The sequence below is a fragment of the Salvelinus sp. IW2-2015 genome, linkage group LG2 (assembly GCF_002910315.2).
Source record: "Salvelinus sp. IW2-2015 linkage group LG2, ASM291031v2, whole genome shotgun sequence".
Taxonomy (NCBI): domain Eukaryota; kingdom Metazoa; phylum Chordata; class Actinopteri; order Salmoniformes; family Salmonidae; genus Salvelinus; species Salvelinus sp. IW2-2015.
The window spans coordinates 20,490,571-20,516,264 of NC_036839.1; the positions used below are offsets into that span (position 1 = coordinate 20,490,571).

Here is a 25,694-nt window from a genome sequence, read left to right on the forward strand (position 1 = left end):
ATTTAGAAATTTGCTAGCAGTTTTTCTCTTGTTATGTCAGTCACGGACAGTCACATAATTAGCCCATGTCAGCTAACATTTGATAAGATTGGTAGGTAAGTTAGTATAGCCAGCTATCTAAACCTTGATGGCTGAATTAGCTATTGGACACGAAGGGAATCAAATCTCGCTTAGGGCCCGAAAGGCTAGAGGTAGGTCTGGGTATTGGTACCTCTTGTATATAGCTTAGTTATTGTGTGTTCTTGTATGTTTTGTTTCTCTTTTAATTAAAAAAATGTAATCTGCATCGTTGGGAAAGAGCTGATAAGGTCACCTGTTGGGTTCGGCGCATGTGACATCAAAGTTTGATTTGATTTTGACACACACACACACACACACACACACACACACACACACACAACACACACACACACACACACCACACCACACACACACACACACACACACACACACACACACAACACACACACACACACACACACACACACACACACACACACAAACAGAGTAGTATGTCCAATCATACAGGCCCTATTAGAATACTTAACAAATGCAACCCTCCTTCCTTGAGGGTGAGATCACTGATCAGGTTTTACTGGGTAATAACTGCTTTTACTTACTGGTCTTTGAGGCTGGTAATTTTTCATTTCACTTACTGCACTTAATGCAGAGGTAGAGGCAAAGTATGCCTCCTCGTGGTGAAGTTTATTAGCTCGACTCATATAAAAAAATATTCCAGCAGACTATGATAGCAAACGTGAATTATAAAAAAATAGGCTATTTTACCCTTATGCAGTGTTTGATATTCTTACAGGTTTAACACACTACTGCATTTAGAAAATTAGTGATTAGGTATTAACGTAAAACTGTCGTAAAACGTGCTGCAAACTGCTTTACTTGGTCCTGCTCCCCTTGCATAGATCTATATGGCATGTGAGTTATCTTGTAAAAGCTTTATAAAATGTAACATTATCTGTTAGTTCAGTATATTTGAGTTTATATAAAAGAGTGTGTTGTACTGTTAGAAATTCCTCACTTGACTGCCTGGCAGTCATCCACTACTATCGTCATTCATTGAGTGCTAGCTAACCATTTAGCTAATCGACGAATTACACACCTGGATTGCATTTTGGGTTTGACCAACAGTGATACAAAATGGTGCATCTTTTTGCCAATTGCAGTATTATCGCGCAACTATTTCTTCTGACATAACTGGTACAGTATATTACCACCCATGCACTCAGTGTTGTTGTCTCAAGATGATTGACAATTTCATAATACCAAGTCCAGAGGTGACCAGGATCTGGACTCGGCCTCATACTATACATAACATCCTTATGAAACCATCATGATGTGTAATGCCATGAATCAAAAAGAGGATGTATTCATAAGACGAGGTGGTCTACACTTTTTTGGTCTTATTTTAACTTTAATTCACCAGTCAGCCGGGTCAAACCTCTTGCGTTTGATATTGATTTTCTGTTTCTCGTCAGATCAATCCCTCTGAGGTCTGTAGCTAACGACCAAACCAACTGATGCCATGGCTTCTCCATTTCTGAAGTATGCTGTGATGGTACAAAAGTATTCCCGCCGCACCCGAGTACTTACAGGAAGCTGTACCAGGCCTGGAACAAAGGAGAACCAGCCAGCATCTCTGACAAACTGGAGAGCGTCTTCCAGCAGGTCCTGTAGGAATCTGATGTGGGCTCCCCGGGCGTCTACAGTGCCTTTGCCTCATTTGGCTTCCACCCGGTCGGGGCTGGCATGCCCTGGCTTCCCTCTGGTGCCCAGATTGGCATCCCTGCCAACTTTAACAGCATGCTAGACGAACCGGCTGGCATTACCAACAGCACCATTCTCATCAACGGCAAGGAGGTGGAGTGGAACAGTGACATTGGCACTGCCCTTAAGGACGCGCTGGTGTTCTCTCCAGAGGCTCAGAAGTTTGCCATGGTACGGGAGGTAGCTCGTCTGGAGGTGGGCGGACCCGTGCTGAATGCGGCTGTACCGCCGTTCTGCTTGGCAGGGGTGATGGTCTACAGGGTGACCCTGAAGCTGGTCTACAGGGTGACCCTGAAGCAGATCTTCAGGCTGCACACTGGGCTTGTGGTCTTCAGGGGCGTAGTTAACATAGTGGCATTAGAAGCATGCTCCCTACACCTCCAGGAGGGACGGCATTGTGTGTCTACTCAAGGAAGAGAAGACCTAAAATGGACATTGGAAGCCCACTAATTTCTGCACAAAGAACCAAATATCACGTGAGCTTTGGCCTCTAGCGAGTTACTTGTAAAGTCTGACACGAGACTAGAAGCCCACTGCTGTTTGCATAAATACTACCTGTTTAAAAACTAGTACAATTACAATTACAGTAAGAAATAGTGAATTTCAACCACATGTAACATTGCCTGAATAATGGCAGTCATCCCTAAACTTGAATGCTTCCTTTCCTCTTAACAGTGACCTCAATTTTACCTTTGCCTAAAATGAATGTGAACATTGATTTGGATGTTATACATGTCATAGGTGGTCTATATGTGCACCTGGACTTTTTGTGCTGTAGTAAAACACATCAGGGCAAGGTACAATAAAAAGCTTTCATAAAAAGCCACATTTAACAAAGTCTGTTATGTTAAACATGAACAGCTGATTTGTGTAAGATGAAACTGTGTTGTGAATGTTTAACCAAAACAAAGAAAAAAGAGAGCGAGGGATGGGAATCAAGAATCTGTTTGGTTTAAAGAAAGTAATCTTTTTAAAGTTGGTTGCTTGGTGAGAATGATATTAATATACAGCATTGAATCTCCTGAGTCTACACTTTTAGTTGGTGGCCATTTAGGTTGTCTGCATATTAAATGGACAACTTAATAAAGTACTTTAATCACATCGCACACGTATCAAAAAAATAAACAAGTAATTGACGCTTTGACAGCTTCTGTTGAGAAAAACTGAACCTAGAGACTGTCATTGTCAAATAAAGGTGTATCTCAATGGCACATTATTAAAAAGATCAGGGGAGTTGTTTGTAATCACATACACAGAGCATTCGTATAACCCAGGAGAGCCTCTCTATCAAGACTAAAAATAAGCTGTCAATGCTGTGACTAGTGTGTATTTTGTTCTGGCTCAAATTCCTGGGTTATACGAATGCTCTGTGTATGTGATTACAAACAACTCCCCTGATCTTTTTATGCAACGGAAAATAATTAATTGTAACTAATTACAGCACTGTACTGGGTTAACACCAATGGTACCCTCAGCCTGGGTGAAGACGACATGGGGTAATTTGTGACAATAGGCGTAACACACACCCTTCCGCAGCACCAAAGCTCACGAGCGTTGGGGACCCCAACACCCCCCCAAATTTTTCTTAGCCTCATGGCAAAATGTGTGGAATAGCAGGAAATTAGCTGAGGCTCTTGAAAGTTGGGACAATCCTTGTCTGACAGGGACACTTATATTTTTTATAGTTGATCAAATTGATTTTGTTGCATTATTTGAGCTTACATTTTTTATTTAGGGGAATCTTATAACTCCAAAAACCAATCTTTTCCCTTTTCTATATACTTTCAATATTAATTTCCATGTCAGCTGTATGCCTGGAAATGCCCTTGTCCTGAGCAAAGGATCACAATTTCAAACTCCCAAAAAATTCTAAACACAAATAATGGATATTCACTGAAATTTTTTTGTATGTAGTTTCTTGCAATAGCGCTCTGACACTTTAAATAATATTTCTGTGTCCAGAGATTTGGTCAACTCTAAAATCTTAAATGAATCAAGAATGAGCAGGGTCAACAATACCATAAGGATCCATTATTCATGTCCTTATACTTCAGATTTTTATTGAACCTTTATTTAACTAGGCAAGTCAGGTAAGGACAAATTCTTATTTACAATGACGGCCTACCCCGGCAAACCCTAACCCGGATGACACTGGGCCAATTGTGCACCGCCCTATGGGACTCCCAATCACGGCCGGTTGTGATACAGCCTGGAATCGAACCATGGTCTTTAGTGACACCTCTAGCACTGAGATGCAGTGCATTAGACCGCTGCGCCACTCGTGAGTTCAATTTTAATTGATTATTGTTTTAAATGTATTCTCAGTCTTTAATATACCACTTTGCCAGTGTCAGTAAAATATACATTTTCATCATCCCTTCACATTATTGGACACAGTTAGGGGACGGACTGTTATTTTTATAACCACATGATGTCGCCACAGCCCATATTTAAATTGTAATCTACAGTCCCATTGTCAAACCTAATCTACACTGGTGTAGTTTTGTTATAGTCATATTGACGGACCTAGGTATTTCCTGAATTTAGGGCAATGATAAACTAGTGTGGGCTAATTCTGACCAACAATGGAAATGTAATATCCTGTGGCAAAAATTACTTAAGGAAATGACTAATGACTCCTCGCCTAATGACTATTCTGCTCCACACGTACAAACGTGATGTCAAATGCAGTTTCCACACTAACCTACATTTTGTAGATCTATAAAACCGGCAAAATACCAATTACTATGGCATGACAAATATAGATTGCAGGATTGCTCACCCGCGACTTCACAAATGAAAACCACGCTACCACGCCTCCCTATCCTGTGACTCCACCCCCGTGCACTGATGGCGCTGCGAAGATTGCGCCATAACGTTGCTATGCTGTTGCCTCTGCTGCAGCGAGCGAGCCTTGACGACGGACTCTGCAGTCCGCTGAGAAGTCAGAGACTGAATAATCCAATCCCCCCCAACATTTATGTCGCTCATACCATCGCATTTACAAATCAAAGGAATTGTAAATATCATTCACTCGGTCTGAAATGACTGCTGGTTCGCTGTAGCCAATGGTTGCTGTGTCTTGCGTGTGGATTATTCGTTGCCGAGCTAGTTCGAGATTCGAGCCAGGAGGGCCCACAGTTGAATGTGTATGAAGCTGAAGGCTCTCGGTGATAAAGATGAGGTTTTGTCGGAGTTCGCAGCGGGTGAACTGAACTTGGATTTTCAGTCCCTCACCCAAAACTCATTTCCCGTTGTAAGAAAACCATATTACTTAAAAACTGGACGCCCCTGGAACTGTTTATGACGGTAAGATAATTGACCAACTAGCTAACAACCATTTTACTGAAAAGTAATGCAGCTTGCTAGCGTAGCTACTGTAGCTAACTAGTTTGCTAGCTGGTTGTGCTAACTTTAGGTAACCTAGCTAGCTAAATTGCTAACGAGCTAGCTAGCTGTTTGCTCTGACGTTTGCTCTCCATAAACCTAACCAATACACCATTGTTTTGGTAACTACTTAGTTAAAAAACATTTACTGTCCCATACTCAGGTCCATTAAACAATGTAGGCTATGCCTTTAAGTTATTATTGGAAATAAGCTGTTCCTTGAATCCACTAACGTTACTGCTATTTCAGTGTAACGGTAGTCACAAGATGTGTGGAAGCCTACTCTGAAGCTTGACAGATGATGGAAGGAGAAATATGATAACCGTATTTAGTAATCCTATTGTGGATGTTGTAGGTTGGCATTTAGCTAAATATTTATATTAAGGGTTAAGTTAACCCTTGCAGAAATAGCCTAAAACAGCCTATAAATTATCATAGATGGTATCCAGTTACAGTATCCATGGCCCACAATATGAATGTACTGACAGCTGCATCAGTCTTGTAACTTGCTGGTCATTTCGAAACGAGTAGGAATTACTTTAAGTCAAAGGTTTCCTTCTCTGATATTACACAAGGTTGTTTTCAAGTGAGTAAACCGATAATTAATCGGTGTTTTATGAATTTGGACAATCATTTAGCTAATGTGGTCAGCTTTAACAATGACGTAATCCTCAGACATATCGTTGTTGGTGGTGGGAGCCCATAATTCGAGAGTAGCTACCTGGACTGATTTCAACCTGCGTGTTCACTACGGGAAAGCAAATTCAATTACACATCTTTTTTGGTGTCATGGCAGTAAACAATTTTTTTGGGGGGGTGTATACTTCCACTTTGAATTCCACATCAACTCAATTCAGTTTTTTTTATTGAATGAGTTTAGTTGGACTGAGCCTACATCACCACTCTCGTCTCCAAATTGTGCTGGTAGGCTTTCTCAGGTCCCCAAATCTCATTCAATCAAACCAACTAGGACGTTGAATGACCGGCTTCTGGTTAGACAAGAGGACCTCTGCACTTTCACATGTCCTCATTTCATTCACCTAATATGGKCCCATAGATAGCCTAATCCTACTGGAGAGGGCAATGTCAGGATTCAGCGAGGAATCAGATTCATGCCTATGAGACTGTGGCTGTCTTTGCCAGGAGAGAGGCCTCTGTCTAAACTAGAATAAAACCTGTTTTAGGGGACTCAGCTGGTAAATATGAAATGGCCTGTGGAGAGAGTCCTGGCTTAATGGGTTGTGCACCTGAACCAGGCATCCCTGATTTTGAAGTGGAGTGTGGGTGGGGTTTTGGGAGGGGGAGAGAGGGGCTCAGGTGTTGGAATAATTGGGATAGACTGCACCTACTGACATGAGCATTGGTGAAGCCACATAGATTGATTGGACCCAGCTAGCTAATCTACTATGAGGTAGACTACTGCTGAGACGACAGTAACAAAGCTAAAGAGGCCGTATTCATAGTCCTATTATGCTCACACAATTATTTTTTTAATGTTTATTTGTTGACTGCAATGGGAACGCCATATTATTTGTGCATGTGCATCCAATTGCCATCCTTGTTTGTTTTATGATTAGTGACTATACACCTACACTACATGACCAAAAGTATGTGGATACCAGCTTGTCGAACATCTCATTCCAAAATCATGGGCATTAATATGGAGTTGGTCCCCCCCTTGCTGCTATATCAGCCTCCACTCTTCTGGGAAGTCTTTCCACTAGTTGTTGGAACATTGCTGTGCGGACTTTCTTCCATTCAGCCACAGTAGCATTAGTGAGGTCGGGCACTGATGTTGGGCGATTAGGCCTGTCTCATAGTCGGCGTTCCAATTTATCCCAAAGGTGTTTGATGGGGTTGAGGTCAGGGCTCTGTGCAGGCCAGTCAAGTTCTGCCACACTGATCTCGACAAACCAATTCTGTATGGACCTCGCTTTGTGCACTGGGTCGTTATCATGCTGATATAGGGAGTGGCCGGAATTCCCTAAATGGTTTCCACAAAGTTGAAAGCACCGAATTGTCGATAATGTCATTGTATGCTGTAGCGTTAAGATTTCCCTTCACTGGAACTAAGGGGCCTAGCCCAAACCATGACAATCAGACCATTATTCCTCCACCAAATTTTCCAGTTGGCATTATGCATTGGGGCAGGTAGCGTTCTCCTGGCATCTGCCAAACCCAGATTCAGATATCGGACTTCCAGATGGTTAAGTGTGATTCATCACTCCAGAGAACGCGTTTTCACTGCTCCAGAGTCCAATGGCGGCGAGGTTTACATCACTCCAGTCGACGCTTGGCATTGTGGATGGTGATCTTAGGCTTGGGTGGGGCTGCTCGGCCATGGAAACCCATTTCATGAAGCTCCCGACGAACAGTTCTTGTGCTGATGTTGCTTCCAGGGTCAGTTAGGAACTCGGTAGTGAGACAATATTTATGCACTTCAACACTCGGCAGTCCCGTTATGTGAGCTTGTGGTCTACCATTTCGTGGCTGAGCCGTTGTTGTTCCTAGACGTTTCCACTTCACAATAACGCCACTTACAGTTGACCGGGGCAGCTCTAGCAGGGCAGAAATTTGACCACCTGACTTGTTGGAAAGATGGCATCCTATGACTGTGCCACTTTGAAAGTCACTGAGCTCTAAAGTAAGTCCATTCTACTGCCAATGTTTGTCTATGGAGATTGAGTCAATCAGTCAATAAATGTGGCTACTCTGAGAGGGCAGCAGTTCCAAGATTGATGGCTGTGTTGACTTGGCTCAGGAGTACCTCAGACAGCTCTTAGCTTTGGAGAAACCGGAGACAGCTCTTAGCTTTTACAGTTTCTCTCTGGTTAGTAAATCCCTGCACTGAAAGCCACACACACACTGGGTGTTCCAACAGTGTTATGTGTGTAGGTCTAGGGCACCATGTCAGCACCCCTTGCAGAGACCGCATGTGTGGCAATCCATAAGAGTGCCGGTAGGCCGGCCGTGCGGATATCACATCCATTTCAGCAAATCTCCAAAAGTCAAAACACAGCTGTGTTTACTCTCCTATCTCTCCCAGCCTCACGACTCCGAACCAAAGGTGTTTTGGCTAATCTTTTAAATTCGTAATTCGGTTATTGCTGGCTTGCCAGTTAAATGAATGGTATTCATCAGCTAACGCAACATGGTGCACAGAGGAATGAGTAGGGCTCTAAAGTGCAACCATTTTGATCACATATGCTCTAATTTGCTGTGCCACCTGACCTTTTATTTTGGGAGCACAAGTGCGATCAGAAAAAAATAATACTTGTTGTAATGATAGGCGTTTCTGTGCAGTTGGTTCTAGGCTTGGGCGATATACCGGGGTATTTGGAAATGGTAATTGGATGAATTTTCAATATCTTTTGAAACTACTTTTACGTTTAATTATTTTCTAATATTTGTTGCTATATTTTTAAGTAAATACCTGCAGTCAACTTGTGTTAGGTGAAATAAGAATGCAATCTGATTTATCTCTTCTCACATTATTTTACAGTATGAAGCTTACATAATTCACCAGAACAGTTGAGCCAGTCACGTGTTTGTTTGTAAATAGCACAACGGGAGAAAGCGGGAGCAGGTGAGTCCAGCTGTGTTGTGATGGGTCGCGTTTTATATTGAAAGTGTTTATTTTAAATRTTTCTTCAATAAAGTGATCAGGGATGTGCAACTAATAGTTTTCCTTCACAGAAAATTTGTCAAACACATTCGGCAGAAAATGCATTCATTTTCATCAGATGACGACAAAGTGCAATGCTTTTTGGCGGGCAGCCACTCAAGTAAATTATCTTGCAATGAAAAAGCAAGGTGTTTTTTGGCAAATTATGCTTTGCCATCATATTTCTATTGTTTAGGCCTATAATTGAAAGAATTTAGCCAGCTACATTTCCTAATGTTTTGCTTAAAGTTAATCTTTCATTTTTAGCCAGCTACATATCACCTGTTCGTGAATTCTCATCCGAGTTTAGAAGTGCAGCTGAAGCACAAAATTAGTCTGATGCCAAACAGAAATTACAACAAAAAACATTTTAGATCAGGGTTTACGAAACACAGCAAATCAAATTGTAAATAGTCAATGCAAATAGTCTGGGTAGCAATTTGAGTAGATGCTCAGGAGTCTTATGGCTTGGGGGTAGAAGCTGTTTAGAAGCCTCTTGGACCTAGACTTGACGCTCCGGTACCACTTGCCGTGCGGTAGCAGAGAGAACAGTCTATGCCTAGGGTGGCTGGAGTCTTTGACAATTTTTAGGTCCTTCCTCTGACACCACCTGGTATATAGGTCCTGGATGGAAGGAAGCTTGGCCCCAGTGATGTACTGGGCTGTACGCACTACCCTCTGTAATGCCTTGCAGTCGGAGGCCGAGCAGTTGCCTTACCAGGCAGTGATGCAACCAGTCAGGATGCTCTCGATGGTGCAGCTGTAGAACCTTTTGAGGATCTGAGGACCCATGCCAAATCTTTTCAGTCTCCTGAAGGGATAGGTTTTGTCGTTCCCTCTTCACGCCTGTCTTGGTGTGCTTGGACTATGTTAGTTTGTTGATGTGGACACCAAGGAACTTGAAGAACTCAACCTGCTCCACTGCAGCCCCGCCAATGAGAATGGGGGTGTGCTCGGTCCTCTTTTTCCTGTAGTCCACAATCATCTCCTTTGTTTTGATCACGTTGAAGGAGAAGAGGTTGTCCTGGCACCACATGGCCAGGTCCCTGACCTCCTCCCTATAGGCTATCTCGTTGTTGTCGGTGATCAGGCCTACCACTGTTTAATTTAATGATGGTGTTGGAGTCGTGCCTGGCTGTGCAGTCATTGAACAGGGAGTACAGGAGGAGGCTGAGCACGCACCCCTGAGGGGCCCCTGTGTTGAGGATCATGCTGGGCGGTTGTCTTGTTACCTACCCTTACCACCTGGGGGCGGCCCGTCAGGAAATGCAGGGTTCTGTTGCAGAGGGGGGTGTTTAGTCCCAGGGTCCTTAGCTCATTGATGAGCTTTAAGGGCACTATGGTGTTGAACGCTGAGCTGTAGTCAATGAATAGCATTCTCACATAGGTGTTCCTATTTGTCCAAGTGGGAAAGGGCAGTGTGGAGTGCAATAGAGATTGCATCATCTGTGGATCTGTTGGGGCGGTATGCAAATTGCGTGGGTCTAGGGTTTCTGGGATGATGGTGTTGTGACCCATGACCAGCCTTTCAAAGCACTTCATGGCTACAGATGTAAGTTCTACGGGTCGGTTGTCATTTAAGCAAATTACCTTAGTGTTCTTGGGCACAGGCACTATGGTGGTCTGCTTAAAACATGGTGGTATTACAGACTTGGACAGGGAGAGGTTGAAAATGTCAGTGAAGACACTTGCTAGTTGGTCAGCATGTGCTCGCAGTACACGTCCTGGTAATCCGTCTGGCCCTGCTGCATTGTAAATGTTGACCTGTCTAAAGGTCTTACTCACATCGGCTGCAGAGAGCGTGATCACACACTTTTCCTGTACAGCTGGTTCTCTCATGCATGTTTCAGTGTTTCGAGCATAGTCGTTTAGCTCGTCCGGTAGGCTCGTGTCACTGGGCAGCTCTCGGTTGTGCTTTCCTTTTGTAGTCTGTAATGGTTTGCAAGCCCTACCACATCCGATGAGCGTCAGAGCCGGTGTAGTACCACTCGACCTTGGTGCTGTTTTGACGCTTTGCCTGTTTGATGGTTCGTCGGAGGGCATAGAGGGATTTCTTATCTTCTGGGTTAGAGTCCTGCTCCTTGAAAGCGGCAGCTCTATCCTTTAGCTCAGTGCGGATGCTGCCTGTAATCCATGGCTTCTGTTTGGGGTATGTACGTACGGTCACTCTGGGGACGACGTCATCGATGCACTTATTGATGAAGCCAATGACAGATGTGGTGTACTCCTCAGTGCCGTTGGAGGAATCCTGTAACATATTCCAGACTGTGCTAGCAAAACAGTCCTGTAGCTTAGCATCTGCTTCATATGACCACCTTTTTTTTAATAGTTCTAGTCACTGGTGCTTCCTGCTTTAATTTTTGCTTGTAAGCAGGAATCAGGAGGATGGAATTATGGTCAGATTTGCTAAATGGAGATTGAGGGAGAGCTTTGTTTGCATCTGTGTGGAGTATAGATGGTCCAGAGTTATTTTCCCTCTGGTTGCACATTTAACATGCTGATAGAAATTTGATTAAATGGATTTAAGTTTCCCTGCATTAAAGTCATTAAAGGATGAGTTATTTGAACAGTTGCCACTGCTACCTTGATTTCCTTGCATTTTTGTTCCTCTTTTCTCGGCGGTCTGCTCCTCCCCCCTCTTCTCAGAGCAGGCAGGCCCATTGCCCTAGCGACTCCAGACTCCACACAGCATCTAGACATGCTGCTGGATAATGTCCAAACTCGCCAAAAATGACATTCAGGAGCTCCTACCTATATATGTGTAACTTTATGAGCTGGTTTCCTGTCTTTGCAATTTGTTTATTTTTATTTGCTCTCATTAGCATGTTTAGCTAGCAGCCTCCATGGAATTTTGCTTTAACTTGTGCTAATTTTGTTAACATTCTGGTAAGACACCCAGTGGGCTTTTCTGCAATTWTTTGGGGCCCCTTGTGTACTAAACCGATAATATCGTAAATCCCGGGGTGAGAGGATGGTATGACAATATGAAACTCTGCATACCGACCAACTCTAGTTGGTTCCCAGTGTCCTAGAGAAAAAATGCAAGCACAGATTTGTTCAATCCAAAGCCATAATGTAAAGAATACATCAGTGATTTGTATTTCGTGCAACTTTCTGAAGACATAACTGCATGTGAATGCCTGTGTACCGCTTTGTGTTGCCAACTTTAGAAATTAAATCTTAACCTCTTAACGGGATTTCAGCCGTAAGAAGTTAACGGGATCGATTTGACAACAGCCAGTGAAAGTGCGGGGCGCCAAATTCAAAACAACAGAGATCTCATAATTAAAATTCCTTAACTTCTCTGGGGCAGGTGGGACGCAAACGTCGGCCAATAGCCACCGGCCAATAGCCAGGGAAAATACAGCGCGCCATATTCAAATAACATGATATAAAAATCTAACTTTCATTAAATCACACATGTAAGATACCAAATTAAAGCTACACTCGTTGTGAATCCAGCCAACATGTCAGATTTCAAAAAAGCTTTTCGGCGAAAGCATAAGATGCTATTATCTGATGATAGCACAAAAGTAAAGAGAGAGAAGCATATTTCATCAATGCAAGCACGACACAAAACGCAGAAATAAAATATAAATCATGCCTTACCTTTGACGAAATTCTTTTGTTGGCACTCCAATATGTCCCATAAACATCACAAATGGTCCTTTTGTTCGATTAATTCCGTCGATATATATCCAAAATGTCAATTTATTTGGACCGTTTCATCCAGAAAAACACAGCTTCCAACTTTCGCCAAGTCACTACAAAATATATCAAAAGTTACATGTAAACTTTACCAAAACATTTGAAACTACTTTGGTAATACAACGTTAGGTATTTTTAAATGTTAATAATCGATCAATTTGAAGATCTGTGTTCAATACAAAAAGAAAACAAACTGACGCAACTTTTTTCGTAACGTGACTCTCTCAAAATATTTACTTAATGTGACCCTCATTTACGATAGCCCTACTTCTTCACTACACAAAGGAATAACCTCAACCGATTTCCAAGGACTGGTGACATCCAGTGGAAGCGGTAGGAACTGCAAGCAAGTCCAAATCTGGTCTCTCTAAAAAAATTCATTGAAAAGACAGTGACGTCAAAAAAATACAAATTCTGAATGGTTTGTCCTCAGGGTTTTGCCTGCTACATAAGTTCTGTTATTCTCATAGACATGATTCAAACAGTTTTAGAAACTTCAGAGTGTTTTCTATCCAAATCTACTAATAATATGCATATCTTTATATTCTGGGGATGAGTAGCAAGCAGTTGAATTTTGGCATGCTATTTTTCCCGAAGGTGAAAAAGCTGCCCCCTGCCCTCAAGAAGTTAACCTTTCTAGCCCAGGGGTTACGCTAGCGGAACACCCACAACATTCCGCTGAAAAGGCAGCGCGCGAAATTCAAAAATATTTTTTTGAAATATGTAACTTTCACACATTAACAAGTCCAATACAGCAAATGAAAGATAAACATCTTGTTAATCTACCCACCGTGTCCGATTTAAAATAATAATAAAAACTAAAAAAAAGTTTTACAGCGAAAACACAGCATATATTTATGTTAGATCACCACCAAATCCAAAAAACACACAGCCATTTTTCCCAGCCAAAGATAGTCACAAAAGCAGAAATAGAGATAAAATGAATCACTAACCTTTGATAATCTTCATCAGATGACACTCATAGGACATCATGTTACACAATACATTTATGATTTGTTCGATAATGTGCATATTTATATCCACAAATCTCGGTTTACATTGGCGCCATGTTCAGAAATGCCTCCAAAATATCCGGAGTAATTACAGAGAGCCACGTCAAATAACAGAAATACTCATCATAAACTTTGATGAAAGATACATGTTTTACATATAATTAAAGATACACTTGTTCTTAATGCAACGGCTGTGTCAGATGAAAAAAAAAAAAAAAAATTTTTTTTAGGAAAAAGCATACCATGCAATAATCTGAGACGGTGCTCAGAACTACACAACATTTCTCCGCCATGTTGGAGTCAACAGAAATACGAAATTACTTCATAAATATTCCCTTTGATCTTTCATCAGAATGCAGTGCCAGGAATCCAAGTTCCACAATAAATCGTTGTTTTGTTCGATAATGTCCATTACTAGTGTCAAATTAGCTACTTTTTGCTAGCACGTTTAGTTCACATGTCCAAATGCTGGCGCCGGTCCAGGCGAACTCGGACAAACTTCAAAAAGTTATATTCCAGGTCAAATTGAGTAGAGAATCAATCTTCAGGATGTTGTTATCATATATATCCAATAACGTTCCAACCGGAGCATTCGTTTTTGTCTACAGAGTAATGGAACGCATGGCCATATCATGACCAGGAAGTAGCATTCTGCCAGACCACTGACTCAAATAGCTGCCATCCGGCCCCACATCACACTAGAGGCTTCATTCCACGTTCTACTGACTGTTGACATCTAGTGGAAGGCGTAGGAAGTGCGAACAGATCCATATCTTACTGGGATGTGAATAGATGATGAGTTTAACATCAACCAGCCCCAGAATTTCCACTTCCTGTTTGGAAGTTTGCCAGCCATATGAGTTCTGTTATACTCACAGACATAATTCAAACAGTTTTAGAAACTTCAGAGTGTTTTCTATCCAATAGTAATAATAATATGCATATATTAGCATCTGGGACAGAGTAGGAGGCAGTTCACTATGGGCACGCGATTCATCCAAAGTGAAAATACTGCCCCCTATCCCTAAAAACACTCATACTTCCATTGTGCTCCTAAATTATTGTAAAAATGTCAGTGCATAGCCCTGAACTATAATGATAATAAATATTAAGCTGTATCACTCAGCATTTTGTGGCAAGGCAGGCACCAAGTTGATTCTTGATGTTCAGTAGAACTGTTTCTGTTTTTACTATTTTGTTGAAGTCGGAAGTCGGAGTTGAAGTCGGAAGTTTACATACACTTAGGTTGGCGTCATTAAAACTTGTTTTTCAACCACTCCACAAATTTCTTGTCAAACGATAGTTTGTTAACAAGTCGGTTAGGACATCTACTTTGTGCATGACACAAGAAAACAGACAGATTATTTCACTTATAATTCACTGTATCACAATTTCAGTTACACTAAGTTGACTGTGCCTTTTAAACAGCTTGGAAAATTCCACAAAATGATGTCATGGCTTTAGAAGCTTCTGATAGGCAAATTGACATAATTTGAGTCAATTGGAGGTGTAGCTGTTCATATATTTCAAGGTCTACCTTCAAACTCACTGCCTCTTTGCTTGACATCATGGGAAAATCAAATCAGCCAAGACCTCAGAAAAGAAAATGTAGACCTCCAAGTCTGGTTCATCCTTGAGAGCAATTTCTAAATGCCTGAAGGTACCACGTTTATCTGTACAAACAATAGTACGCAAGTATTAACACCATGGGACCATGCAGCCATCATACCGCTCAGGAAGGAGACGCGTTCTGTCTCCTAGAGATGAACGTACTTTGATGCTAAAAGTGCAAATCAATCACAGAACAACAGCAAAGGACCTTGTGAAGATGCTGGAGGAAATGGGTACAGAAGTATCTATATCCACAGTAAAATGAGTCCTATATCGACATAACCTGAAAGGCTTCTCAGCAAGGAAGAAGCCACTGCTGCAAAACCGCCATTAAAAAGCCAGACTACAATTTGCACTTGCACATGGGGACAAAGATCGTGCTTTTTGGAGAAATGCCCTCTGCTCTGATGAAACAAAAATTGAACTGTTTGACCGTAATGACCATCGTTGTGTTTGGTGGAAAAAGGGGGAGGCTTGCAAGCCAAAGAACACCATCCCAACCGTGAGCACGGTGGTGGCAGCGTCATATTGTGGGGGTGTTTTGCTGCAGGAGGGACTGGTGCACTTCACAAAATAGATAGCATGAGGTAAGAAAGTTTTATGTAGATATATTGAAGGAACATCTCAAGACATCATCAGGAAGTTAAAGCTTGGTCGCAAATGGGTCTTCCAAATGGACAATGACCCACAAGCATACTTCCAAAATTGTGGCTAAATGGCTTAAGGACAACAAAGTCAAGGTATTGGAGTGGCCCTCACAAAGCCCTAACCTCAATCCCATAGAAAATGTGTGGGCAGAACTGAAAAAGCATGTGCGTGCAAGGAGGCCCACAAACCTGACTCAGTTACACCAGCTCTGTCAGGAGGAATGGGCCAAAATTCACCCAACTTATTGTGGGAAGCTTGTGGAAGGCTACCTAAAACGTTTGACCCAAGTTAAACAATTGAAAGGCAATGCTACCAAATACTAATTGAGTGTATGTAAACTTCTGACCCCCTGGAAATGTGATGAAAGAAATAAAAGCTGAAATAAATCATTCTCTCTACTATTATTCTGACATTTCACATTCTTAACATAAGTGGGGATCCTAACTGACCTAAGATGGGGAATTTTTACGAGGATGAAATGTCAGGAATTGTGAAACTGAGTTTAAATGTATTTGGCTAAGGTGTATGTAAACTTCTGACTTCAACGACAACTGTCGTTTTTCAATTTAAATTATCATACAAAATTCTTGCAACCACTAGAATGTTCCAGTGCATTCAGAAAGTATTCAGACCCCTGGACTTTCCACATTTTGTTACGTTAAAGCCTTATTCTAAAATGTATTTTAAAAAATAAACTCAATCTGCACACAATACCCCACAATGACAAAGCAAAAACATGTTTTTAGACTTTTTTCCCCAATATAAATAATGAAGTATTCATACACTTTACTCAGTACTTTGTTGAATCACCTTTGGCAGCAATTACAGCCTTCTTGGCTATGACACTACAAGCTTGGCACACATGTTTGGGAAGTTATTACCTTCCTTTTCTGCAGATCCTCTCAAGCTCTGTCAGGTTGGAGGGGGATGGGGATTGTCACTGCACACCTATTTTCAGATCTCCGGAGATGTTCGATCAGGTTCAAGTCTGGGCTCTGGCTGGGCCAATCAAGGACATTCAGAGACTTGTCCCGAAGCCACTCCTGCTTTGTTTTGGCTGTGTGCTTAGTCGTTGTCCTGTTGGAAGGTGAACCTTCGCCCAAGTCTGAGGTCCTGAGCGCTCTGGAGCAGGTTTTCATCATGGATCTCTTTGTACTTTGCGCCGTTCATCTTTGCCACGATCTTGACTAGTCTCCCAGTCGCTGAAAAACATTATGCTGACACCACTATGCTTCACCGTAGGTATGATGCCAGCTTTCCTCTGGATGTGATGCTTGGCATTTAGGCCAAAGAGTTCAACCTTGTTTCTCATGGTCTGTGAGTCCTTTTAGGTGCCTTTTCGCAAACTCCAAGCAGGGAAGTCAGTTAACCTGTTATGGCTGCAGCCCGTCGCCGGTACACCTATGACAACATCCAGCTCAAGTGCAGGGCGCGAAATTCAAAATCTATTTTATTAAAAATATTTAAGTCCAATACAGCATTTGAAAGATAAACATCTTGTCAATCCAGCCAACATGTCCGATTTTTTTAAAATGTTTTACAGAGAAAACAGCACATATATTTATGTTAGCTCACCACCAAATAAAAAAGGACAGACATTTTTCACAGCACAAGTAGCATGCAAGTAGCATGCACAAGCCAACCTAACTAACCTAGAACCAACCTAAATAACCTAGAAAAAACTACCTCAGATGACAGTCCTATAACATGTTACACAATAAATCTATGTTTTGTTCAAAAAAATTGCATATTTTAGCTATAAATCAGTTTTACATTACTGCTACCATCATAGCTACAGTCAGAAATCGCACGGGAGTAGCCAGAGAAAATACAGACACCAACGTCAACTACTAATTACACATCATAAACATTTCAGAACATATAATGTGGATAGCTAAAGAAAGACAAAGATCTTGTGAATAGAGCCAATATTTCCGATTTTTGAAGTGTTTTAACAGCGAAAACACAATATATCGTTATATTAGCTTACTACAATAGCTAGCACACAGCAGCATTGATTCTAGTCAAACGGTAGCATAGCACAGTTCGACAGATATATGAAAAAGCATCCAAAATGGGTCCTTATCTCTGTTGATCTTCCATCAGAATGTTCTCCAAGGGGTCCTTTGTTCAGAAACGTCTTTATTTCGATCCAGAACGAACGATTTCCCTCTTGAATTAGCAAGCACACTGGCCGTGCGTTGCTAACCTCTCGTTCTTGAACCAATTCTTGCGTCGCATCACGTCTAAAGTCCAGAATAAATTTCAATAATATAATGAAACATATTGAAAAAACATACTTTAGGATGATATTGTGACATGTATCAAATAAATCGAAGCCAGAGATCATATTCACCTTTAACGAGTGTTTTCCAGGAGCCGAGTCCAGGTCCTACTTCGCGCCCAGAAAAAAAATGAAGTGCGCAAGTCTCACACTCAAGAGGTTGTGTTCAATCCCAGGACGAGATAATCAAGTCATTTCTGCCTCTCACTTCCGCATGACACCCAGAGGAAGGCGTATGACGTGTTTCTACAGTCCTAAGTGACATGCCCTTTTATAGACAAGGTCTTGAAGAGCGACATCGATTTTGGAAATCTCACTTCCGGATAGGAAATGGGCTGTAAAAATAGTTCTGTTCCACTTAGAGAAATAATTAAAACGGTTTTAGAACTAGAGACTGTTTTCTATCCAATAGTAATAATAATATGCATATTGTAAGAGCAAAAATTGATTAAGAGGCCGTTTGAAAATTGGCACATATTTTCCAGTTTTTCAATACGGGGCTGCAGCCATAACAAGTTAACCTCTCTTGGGTGTGTGAGACATTAGCGTCCCACCTCTTCAACAGCCAGTGAAACAGCTGGGCGCCAAATTCAAATACAGAAATACTCATTATAAAAAATCTGAAAACAAAACATATTTTACATAGGTTTAAAGATGAACTTCTTGTGAATCCAACCACTGTCAGATTTAAAAAAATAAATAAAAAAAAATAAAAAAAAAATGCTTTACGGCGAAAGCATACCTTCCGATTATTTGAGATCATAGCCCACTAGACAAATCATTACAAACAGTAACCAGCCACGTAGAACAGTTACACAAGTCAGAAATAGAGATAAAATGAATCCCTTACCTTTTGATGATCTTCATATGGTTGCACTCAGCAGACATTCATTTACTCAATAAATGTTCCTTTTGTTTGATAAAGTCTCTTTATATCCAAAAACCTCAGTTTTGTTCGCGTTTTCTTCAGTAATCCACAGGCTCAAACATGTCAAAACAGGAAGACAAAAAAATCCAAATTGTATCCGTAAAGTTCATAGAAACATGTCAAACAATGTTTATATTCAATCCTCAGGTTGTTTTTAGCCTAAATAATCAATAATATTTCAACCGGACAATAACGTCGTCAATTTAAAAGGTAAACAAGAAACTCACTCTCGGTCTCGCGCATGAAAAAGCTCTGACACTTTAGGGTCCACTCATTCAGACTGCTCTTACTTCTTCATTTTTCAGAATACAAGCCTGAAACAATTTCTAAAGACTGTTGACATCTAGTGGAAGGCATAGAAACTGCAATTTGAGTCCTAAGTCAATGGATACTGTAATGGCATTGAATAGAAAACTACAAAACCAACAAAAAAAACGACTRCCTGAATGGATTTTTCTCAGGTTTTCGCCTGCCAAATCAGTTKTGTTATACTCACAGACACMATTTTAACAGTTTTGGAAACTTTAGTGTTTTCTATCCAAATCTACCAGTTATATGCATATCATATCTTCTGGGCCCGAGAAACAGGCAGTTTAATTTGGGCATGCATTTCATCCAAAATTCTGAATGCTGCCCCCTACCCTAGAGAAGTTAAGAACATTCTTATTTACAATGACGGCCAGACGATGCTGGGCCAAATTTGTCCGCCGCCCTATGGGACTCCCAATCACAGCCGGATGTGATACAGCCTGGAATCGATCCAGGGACTGTAGTGACGCCTCTTGCACTGAGATGCTGTGCCTTAGACCACTCCCCCACTCTGGAGCCGAATTTCCAGTCGTGAGCAAATTTGGTGTGGCCTGTGATCATGAAGATACAGACTGGTGGAGCTTGTGCATGGTCCGCCAGGCCCAATACCAGTCCACATACCAAGTGTTGTCATCGATTCCTTGTTGAGACGCCACACTGCTGCTTTTGTCACATGGGATGGCAGCAGCTTTCCACCAAAGTGTTTGTGTCCTGGGTGGCGTTCTGGTAATACAATTGTGATATCCTCTGCGTAGTTGTTGATGAAGTTCACCACTCGCTGCAGGTCCTCATGCTTCAGTTGTAACCTGTGTTTGCTTTGGCCAGCTCTCTTTTTGATGGGAGGCATGATTAGACCATTCTCCTTGTATGACTGGTGGAGTTGAGTCAGGTGTGCTCTACTGATGCTGAAAGACAAATTACAGATACAAATATTTGAGCATTATTATACAATTGATGCATAATGGCATTCTGAGAACATCGCTACACAGTTCATTCACATAATGTTAGCTAGCAAGCCATCTAACCTACGCTGACGTTAGCTAGCTAACAGCAAGCTTTAATTTGGTATTTTGTTTAGACATGTAACGTTAGCTAGCTAAAACATGAACTAAAATCCCAATCCATAGAGTAACATTACTAGCAATACAAACCGATTGTCATAGCTAGCTGATATTAAGCAAATAGTTTTAATGTTAGCTAGCAAGCCAGCCATCAATCTCCAACTGGCTAGCTAACAGCATGCTTTAACTTGCAATGGAAACAACTTTCTGACAAAATTAGAAACTTATAATATCTGAAACTGTAGTTAGATTCTTACTCGTATACATGGATGAAAGCTTCACGGTAGACTGCAACCCCTTTTTTAAATTACATTTTCGTAGTCAGCATGGCACAATCGTCCTACAGAAAGTAGTCCAACTTTCTCCCCACTGACATTTGTCGATAGCGCCTGATAAATTCAGGGCAGCAATGTTATTGAGAGCAGTAGCAGCATATTTGCACTTCTCCATGGCTAACGTTCTATATTTTGAAATGTAGAAACGATTATCTAATCATAACGACCAGCTCATTTTATAGACACAAGATTCTACACCGCAGACCAATCCAAACTCATCTCTCGGCATGTCCAGCCCATCTCATTATCTCAGCCAATCATGGCTAGCGGGAAGGTTGATGTCTTTCTGTGGCTAAACCAACTAGGCTCGTCATTTTAACTATTTTATTCGTATTTACAGATGACATAGAACTTTATTATTAAGGTACATGAAAATTGACATGTTAGAGAAGGCATTTTTGCCAAAAAGCGCATTTTGATATTATTTTTTTTTTTTTTTACAGTAACTGCTATCCTGTAAAGTCGTGACTTGCGACATACGCCTAGTTTCCTGAATCGGGTCACACATATGATTTCAGAACAATCCTAAGATGGTGGGTGTCAATCCTCTTTCTTGGGCTTTTTGAGGTGGAATGGCCCCAATAGAGTGATAAGGGGCTTGCAACTATTTTTCTTCACACAAAATTAATGAATGCAACACATTCGGTCGAAAAATAGCTTATTTTACATCAGATGATTTCTCATGTTTATCATAGAAATAGTTATCAGCTACATTTCCTAATGTTTTGCTTGAAGTTAATCAGGCATTTTAAGTTGCTGCCAGAGAAACGACACCAGAGAGAAGTACCGGAAAGAAATACACATCAGTCAGAGCACTGTCTGCTGATCATGCCTGTTGGTGAATGCTATATTTTGATTGGTCAAGATGAGAGGAAAGATATATTTTGAGTGAAGTGCAACTGAAGCACAACATTTTTATTTTTTGATTCGTGATTTGGAGCGAACTGTGACTGAAGCTGAGCGGAAATTATAAGAAGCATTTTTTTTGATCGTCATTTAGAAAGCAATATTTTTTCCTGCTGCAATTTGTTTGAGGAGGAAGTGGATAGCCAGGCCCCCCTATACCAGTTTAAAAAAAATGTTTGGTTGACGATCAGATTAATCAGTGATTTTGTAATATCATTTTGAGGGGAAATGGTGGAGTAGCTCAGTGGCAGGGCAGCCTAGCAGGAGCTTGGGGACCTGCCATTCCTACATTATATCAGAGGGTCACAGCAGTCATCAGCAAAATGTGCTGCTGGGTCTATTAGGTCATATTCTCAGCCCACTCACGTGTGTGTGTGTACAGTGTTTTTTGTATGACACCCTGAAAGCGTTGTTGCTGCCTACAGTACAATTACAATAACAACATGCTAAAAGCACTCCATCTCCAAGGTGAACATGTGCATACAAGACAATTCATTTTTATGCCTTCTATGAGCAGCTGTTTGTGTGTTTGCGTGTGCACTCAGTTGGCGGTTTTAGATGTTGCGAGGCAGAAAAAGGCCCGTTTTTATAATGGAAAAAGATTAAAGTAGGCCTGTGTGGTTTCTCAGAATGTTTATCTGTTCTGTGTGACTCCCCATTTCCTCTGAGGCAGAGAGGGGATTCCACACTGAAACCATTAACCTGACTGTGTCCTGCCACTTATGCGCCCATTTTAATTTCCCCTCTTCTCTCTCCATGGGTCAGAGCATAATTAACAACTCTGCCCAGTCCTTTTGCTAATCTTCAATTAAAAGCTAATGGCACAAATCTGAATGTGATAGAAAGATTAGGCAGAATCAAAATTGTGGGCAGTTTCCTTTTAATAATATTGTCATTTCCCTTCTCGAGAATCATCTCCACCTCTGATCCACCACCTACTGTGATTCTAGGAAATAAGCACGTCACAACTGACCGGCATGCACCCAATTGACTGACAACKGTTGCTGGTCAGCTCCTGTCCAAATGCCAATAGCCCTTTTTTAATTTWWAAAAAAATTGTAAAGTATTCTAACACTTTCAGGGGTTGCATTAGTTTTCAGAAATCTACATTTTCAAAATGCAGACTGCCAGAAAATCTGTAAACCATTTCACCTGTGTTTTACATTGAAAGTTTGTAGCCAGCTACATTTCCTAATGTTTTGCTTGAAGTTAATCTTGCATTTTAACTTGCTACCGGAGGAAAAACTACACTGGAGGAAAGTACTGGAGAAAAGTAGCCTACACCAGTCAGAGCGCTGTCTGGTGATCTAATGACGAGCAAAGATGGGCTATTGCATCTGAGTGGAGAAGTGCAACTGAAGCACGAAATTAGTCATTTTACATTCATGATTTGGAGTGAACCCTGACTGACGCCAAGCAAAATGTACAATAAGAAGCATTTTAGATCTGTGTTTACAAAACGCAGCAAGATATTTTTCTGCGGTTTATCTTTTCTGCCTGAGAAATGCAAAATCCTGCGTTAATACGACCCCTGGCTGACTGAAGTCAATACCATTACCAAGACAATTTGGTTGTGAGTTAGGACTTACTGACACATGCCTTGACAGTGTCCTTAAACACAGCCTGAAGAACAGAGGGTCAGTTGTGTGTGTCAGTAATTCACTCTACCCACACCTCCCAGGATTCTCTCAATTTTAAAACCTGGCAGTCATGGAGACCACAGAGGACGTTTTTGTCCAAATCTAAGCAATGCATCGGCCAGACTTAACTAGTAGCTACCTTCAGCAGCCTGAGCTTGTGCACCTCCTGGGGCCTTTTACAGCTCCTCTAATGAAGAGGCTGATTCACTTACAGCCTATCGATTTCCCTGGAACTCCCTGGCTTGTTCCCCCTGCCTGCTGCCACACCTCTCTTCTGGAGCTAGRGGACTGTGAGCTGCCCGGCTGTTAGCTGCCCATCAGGCCAGGCGTGAGGCATGCTGCCTTGGCTCTAGTTGGCTGCAGCGTTAACCGTCAACGCGTTGCAGGAGCAGCAGGGGGTCTACCCCATGGCGCACCTGGCCCTCCCCACTGCGACAGCTGCCAGGCAGGAATGTGCAAGGTCGAGGTGGATGTGGGTGGAAATTCGCAGCATGATCAGAACACGACCCCTAACATTTAAACCTGCTAATGTAAGCACCAAAAAAATCAGGGGGATGTGTTGCTTTAATCAAATGTATGTTTCTGTTTCTCTTTCTGGAAGTCCTGAGTCTAGTGCAATGGGAAAGAGACTGAGTGTCTCCTGTTTTGAACTGCTCCTCCTGAATGATGTTGTGTAACCAGTTTCCACTTTGACTCACATCACTGGATGACTGATCTGTTAATCATGCCGCACTTGGAAATGTTGTGGTTTTAATAAATTAATCAAACTGTATTTTTAATTGACCAAGAACCTGTAATAGACTGTAGCCTTGGCCTATCTATACCACAATATCTAAGCAGATTTAGTTGCAATGCACGATTACAATGACTGTTGAATAGCAGTTAAATAGTTACAGCAGTATGCTTTTAAAATGATGAACTCGGCCCAGGACTAGCACCTTGCTGTCCCATTTGATAGTTAGTGAAGTCGGTGTAGAATAGTGAATGTTTTATGAGTGTACATGTTTACCAACTATTACTAGCGAATGTGTTCTTAGTCTAGTTTTGCTAGTGCGCTGGTTAAAAATAGACAAGCCGTGTGTGTTTCTCTGCCTGGGGTGTGTGTGAAGTAGAGCCATGCTCCCAGGCAGAGGTCACGACAGTCTGTCAGGTCATGAGACCTCATGAGGACACTGACCTTTCTAATGCTTTAAGTTGAGGAAATAAGTCTGGTGTCACTCAGTCTCAGATGAGATTCATAGACTTCCTGATGTTAGCATCATTTCAACACACTTTTATGATCATGGGATATTGATGGCTCCAACTGTAACACATATCAATGTAAAGGGGCAAAGGCTTCACATCTACATCCTCAACCTTATTTTAGTCATTTTACAAATTAATGTAGACCTTTTGAAATTTCCAGCATGCTCATGCTTTGACAGCTGCACAGTTCATACAGTAGCTTAACAGAAGCGCAGTGTGCTTTCAATTAACTCTGGACTGAGCTGACGGCAAAGCAAATTTTGCCCCTACCGGCAAACACACCAGTCTTAAAAACCTTCACAGCCGGAGCCCTGAAAGCGTCTGGAAATTAAACGGGAGTGGGTCAAAGTTGTTTTGGCCAGAGGAGAAAAGTGTACAATCCTGTGTGCATTAATTTGACAGCTCAACCCCAGGAAGCAGGCCTGTAAAGGTCATGGGGGTTGAGGCTGGCCGGGCAGTGCGACAACGCCATGGCCGCCGCTGGGCTCAGCTAACTGACCTTTGAGCAATGTTTGTGTGCTCAGAATACGTTAAAGCTGATGTTCTTGGAAAGGAATGGAGCTCTCTCTTGTGTAAAACCCTAAGTTGTAAACTGCACCTTCTACCCTGTTTTCTCCCCTCTACACTATCCCCTAGCCTCCACCTCCTGTGGGCTGCTGGCCACTCAGCTGTAAGCTAGCCACTGACTCTCACACAGGTTCCAGTGAACACCAGAAACATGTATTACTACAGAAACTTAGGAAATCAAGTTGTTCCAATACAAGCAGTAGACCTCCATCAGGCAACAAACCTCAGACACCACTCCTTAGAGAGCGACCTGAAATACAGTATACAATACAATTTATTTTCTAAATGTTTATTTAGCTGGGCTATTTGTGTGTATGAATGGCCTTTAGAGATTGAATGGTTTCTCCGAGGTAGGGGTGTGAATGTTGTAAATGTTTCAACGAAATTGTTATCTTCAACGTTTTGAAGAAAATCCATGTTAACTGCATTGTGAAAAACATTTTTTTTTTTTTATCACCAAACTACCACTAACAGATCCCCATCATAAATGGAACGGTACAAATACCTAACGCAACAATGCTGTAACTTTCATAGGAGGAGATATGCGTCTTTCAAATGATTTGCCACAGATCTGAATCGCTCCACACATCATCGTCATTAACTGTT

The 25,694-nt window shown here is 41.6% G+C and overlaps 2 protein-coding genes across 3 annotated transcripts in view; both read left to right on the forward strand.

Moving 5' to 3' along the window:
- The first annotated feature begins 841 nt into the window (after positions 1 to 841).
- LOC111972878 (transmembrane protein 177-like) lies at positions 842 to 2,885 on the forward strand. Its single transcript, XM_070447823.1, has 2 exons — positions 842 to 933; positions 1,494 to 2,885. The coding sequence occupies exon 2, from the start codon at positions 1,765 to 1,767 to the stop codon at positions 2,230 to 2,232; it is 468 nt and encodes a 155-aa protein (XP_070303924.1). The 5' UTR covers positions 842 to 933; positions 1,494 to 1,764; the 3' UTR covers positions 2,233 to 2,885.
- A 1,771-nt stretch (positions 2,886 to 4,656) lies between these two features.
- The window catches only part of ptpn4a (protein tyrosine phosphatase non-receptor type 4a), a 104,411-nt gene continuing 83,373 nt past the window's right edge, over positions 4,657 to 25,694 (forward strand). For both annotated transcript variants that reach the window (XM_024005560.2, XM_024005566.2), the window contains exon 1: positions 4,657 to 5,091. The gene's annotated coding sequence lies outside the window, so the exon portion shown is untranslated. The remainder of the gene's footprint in view (positions 5,092 to 25,694) is intronic.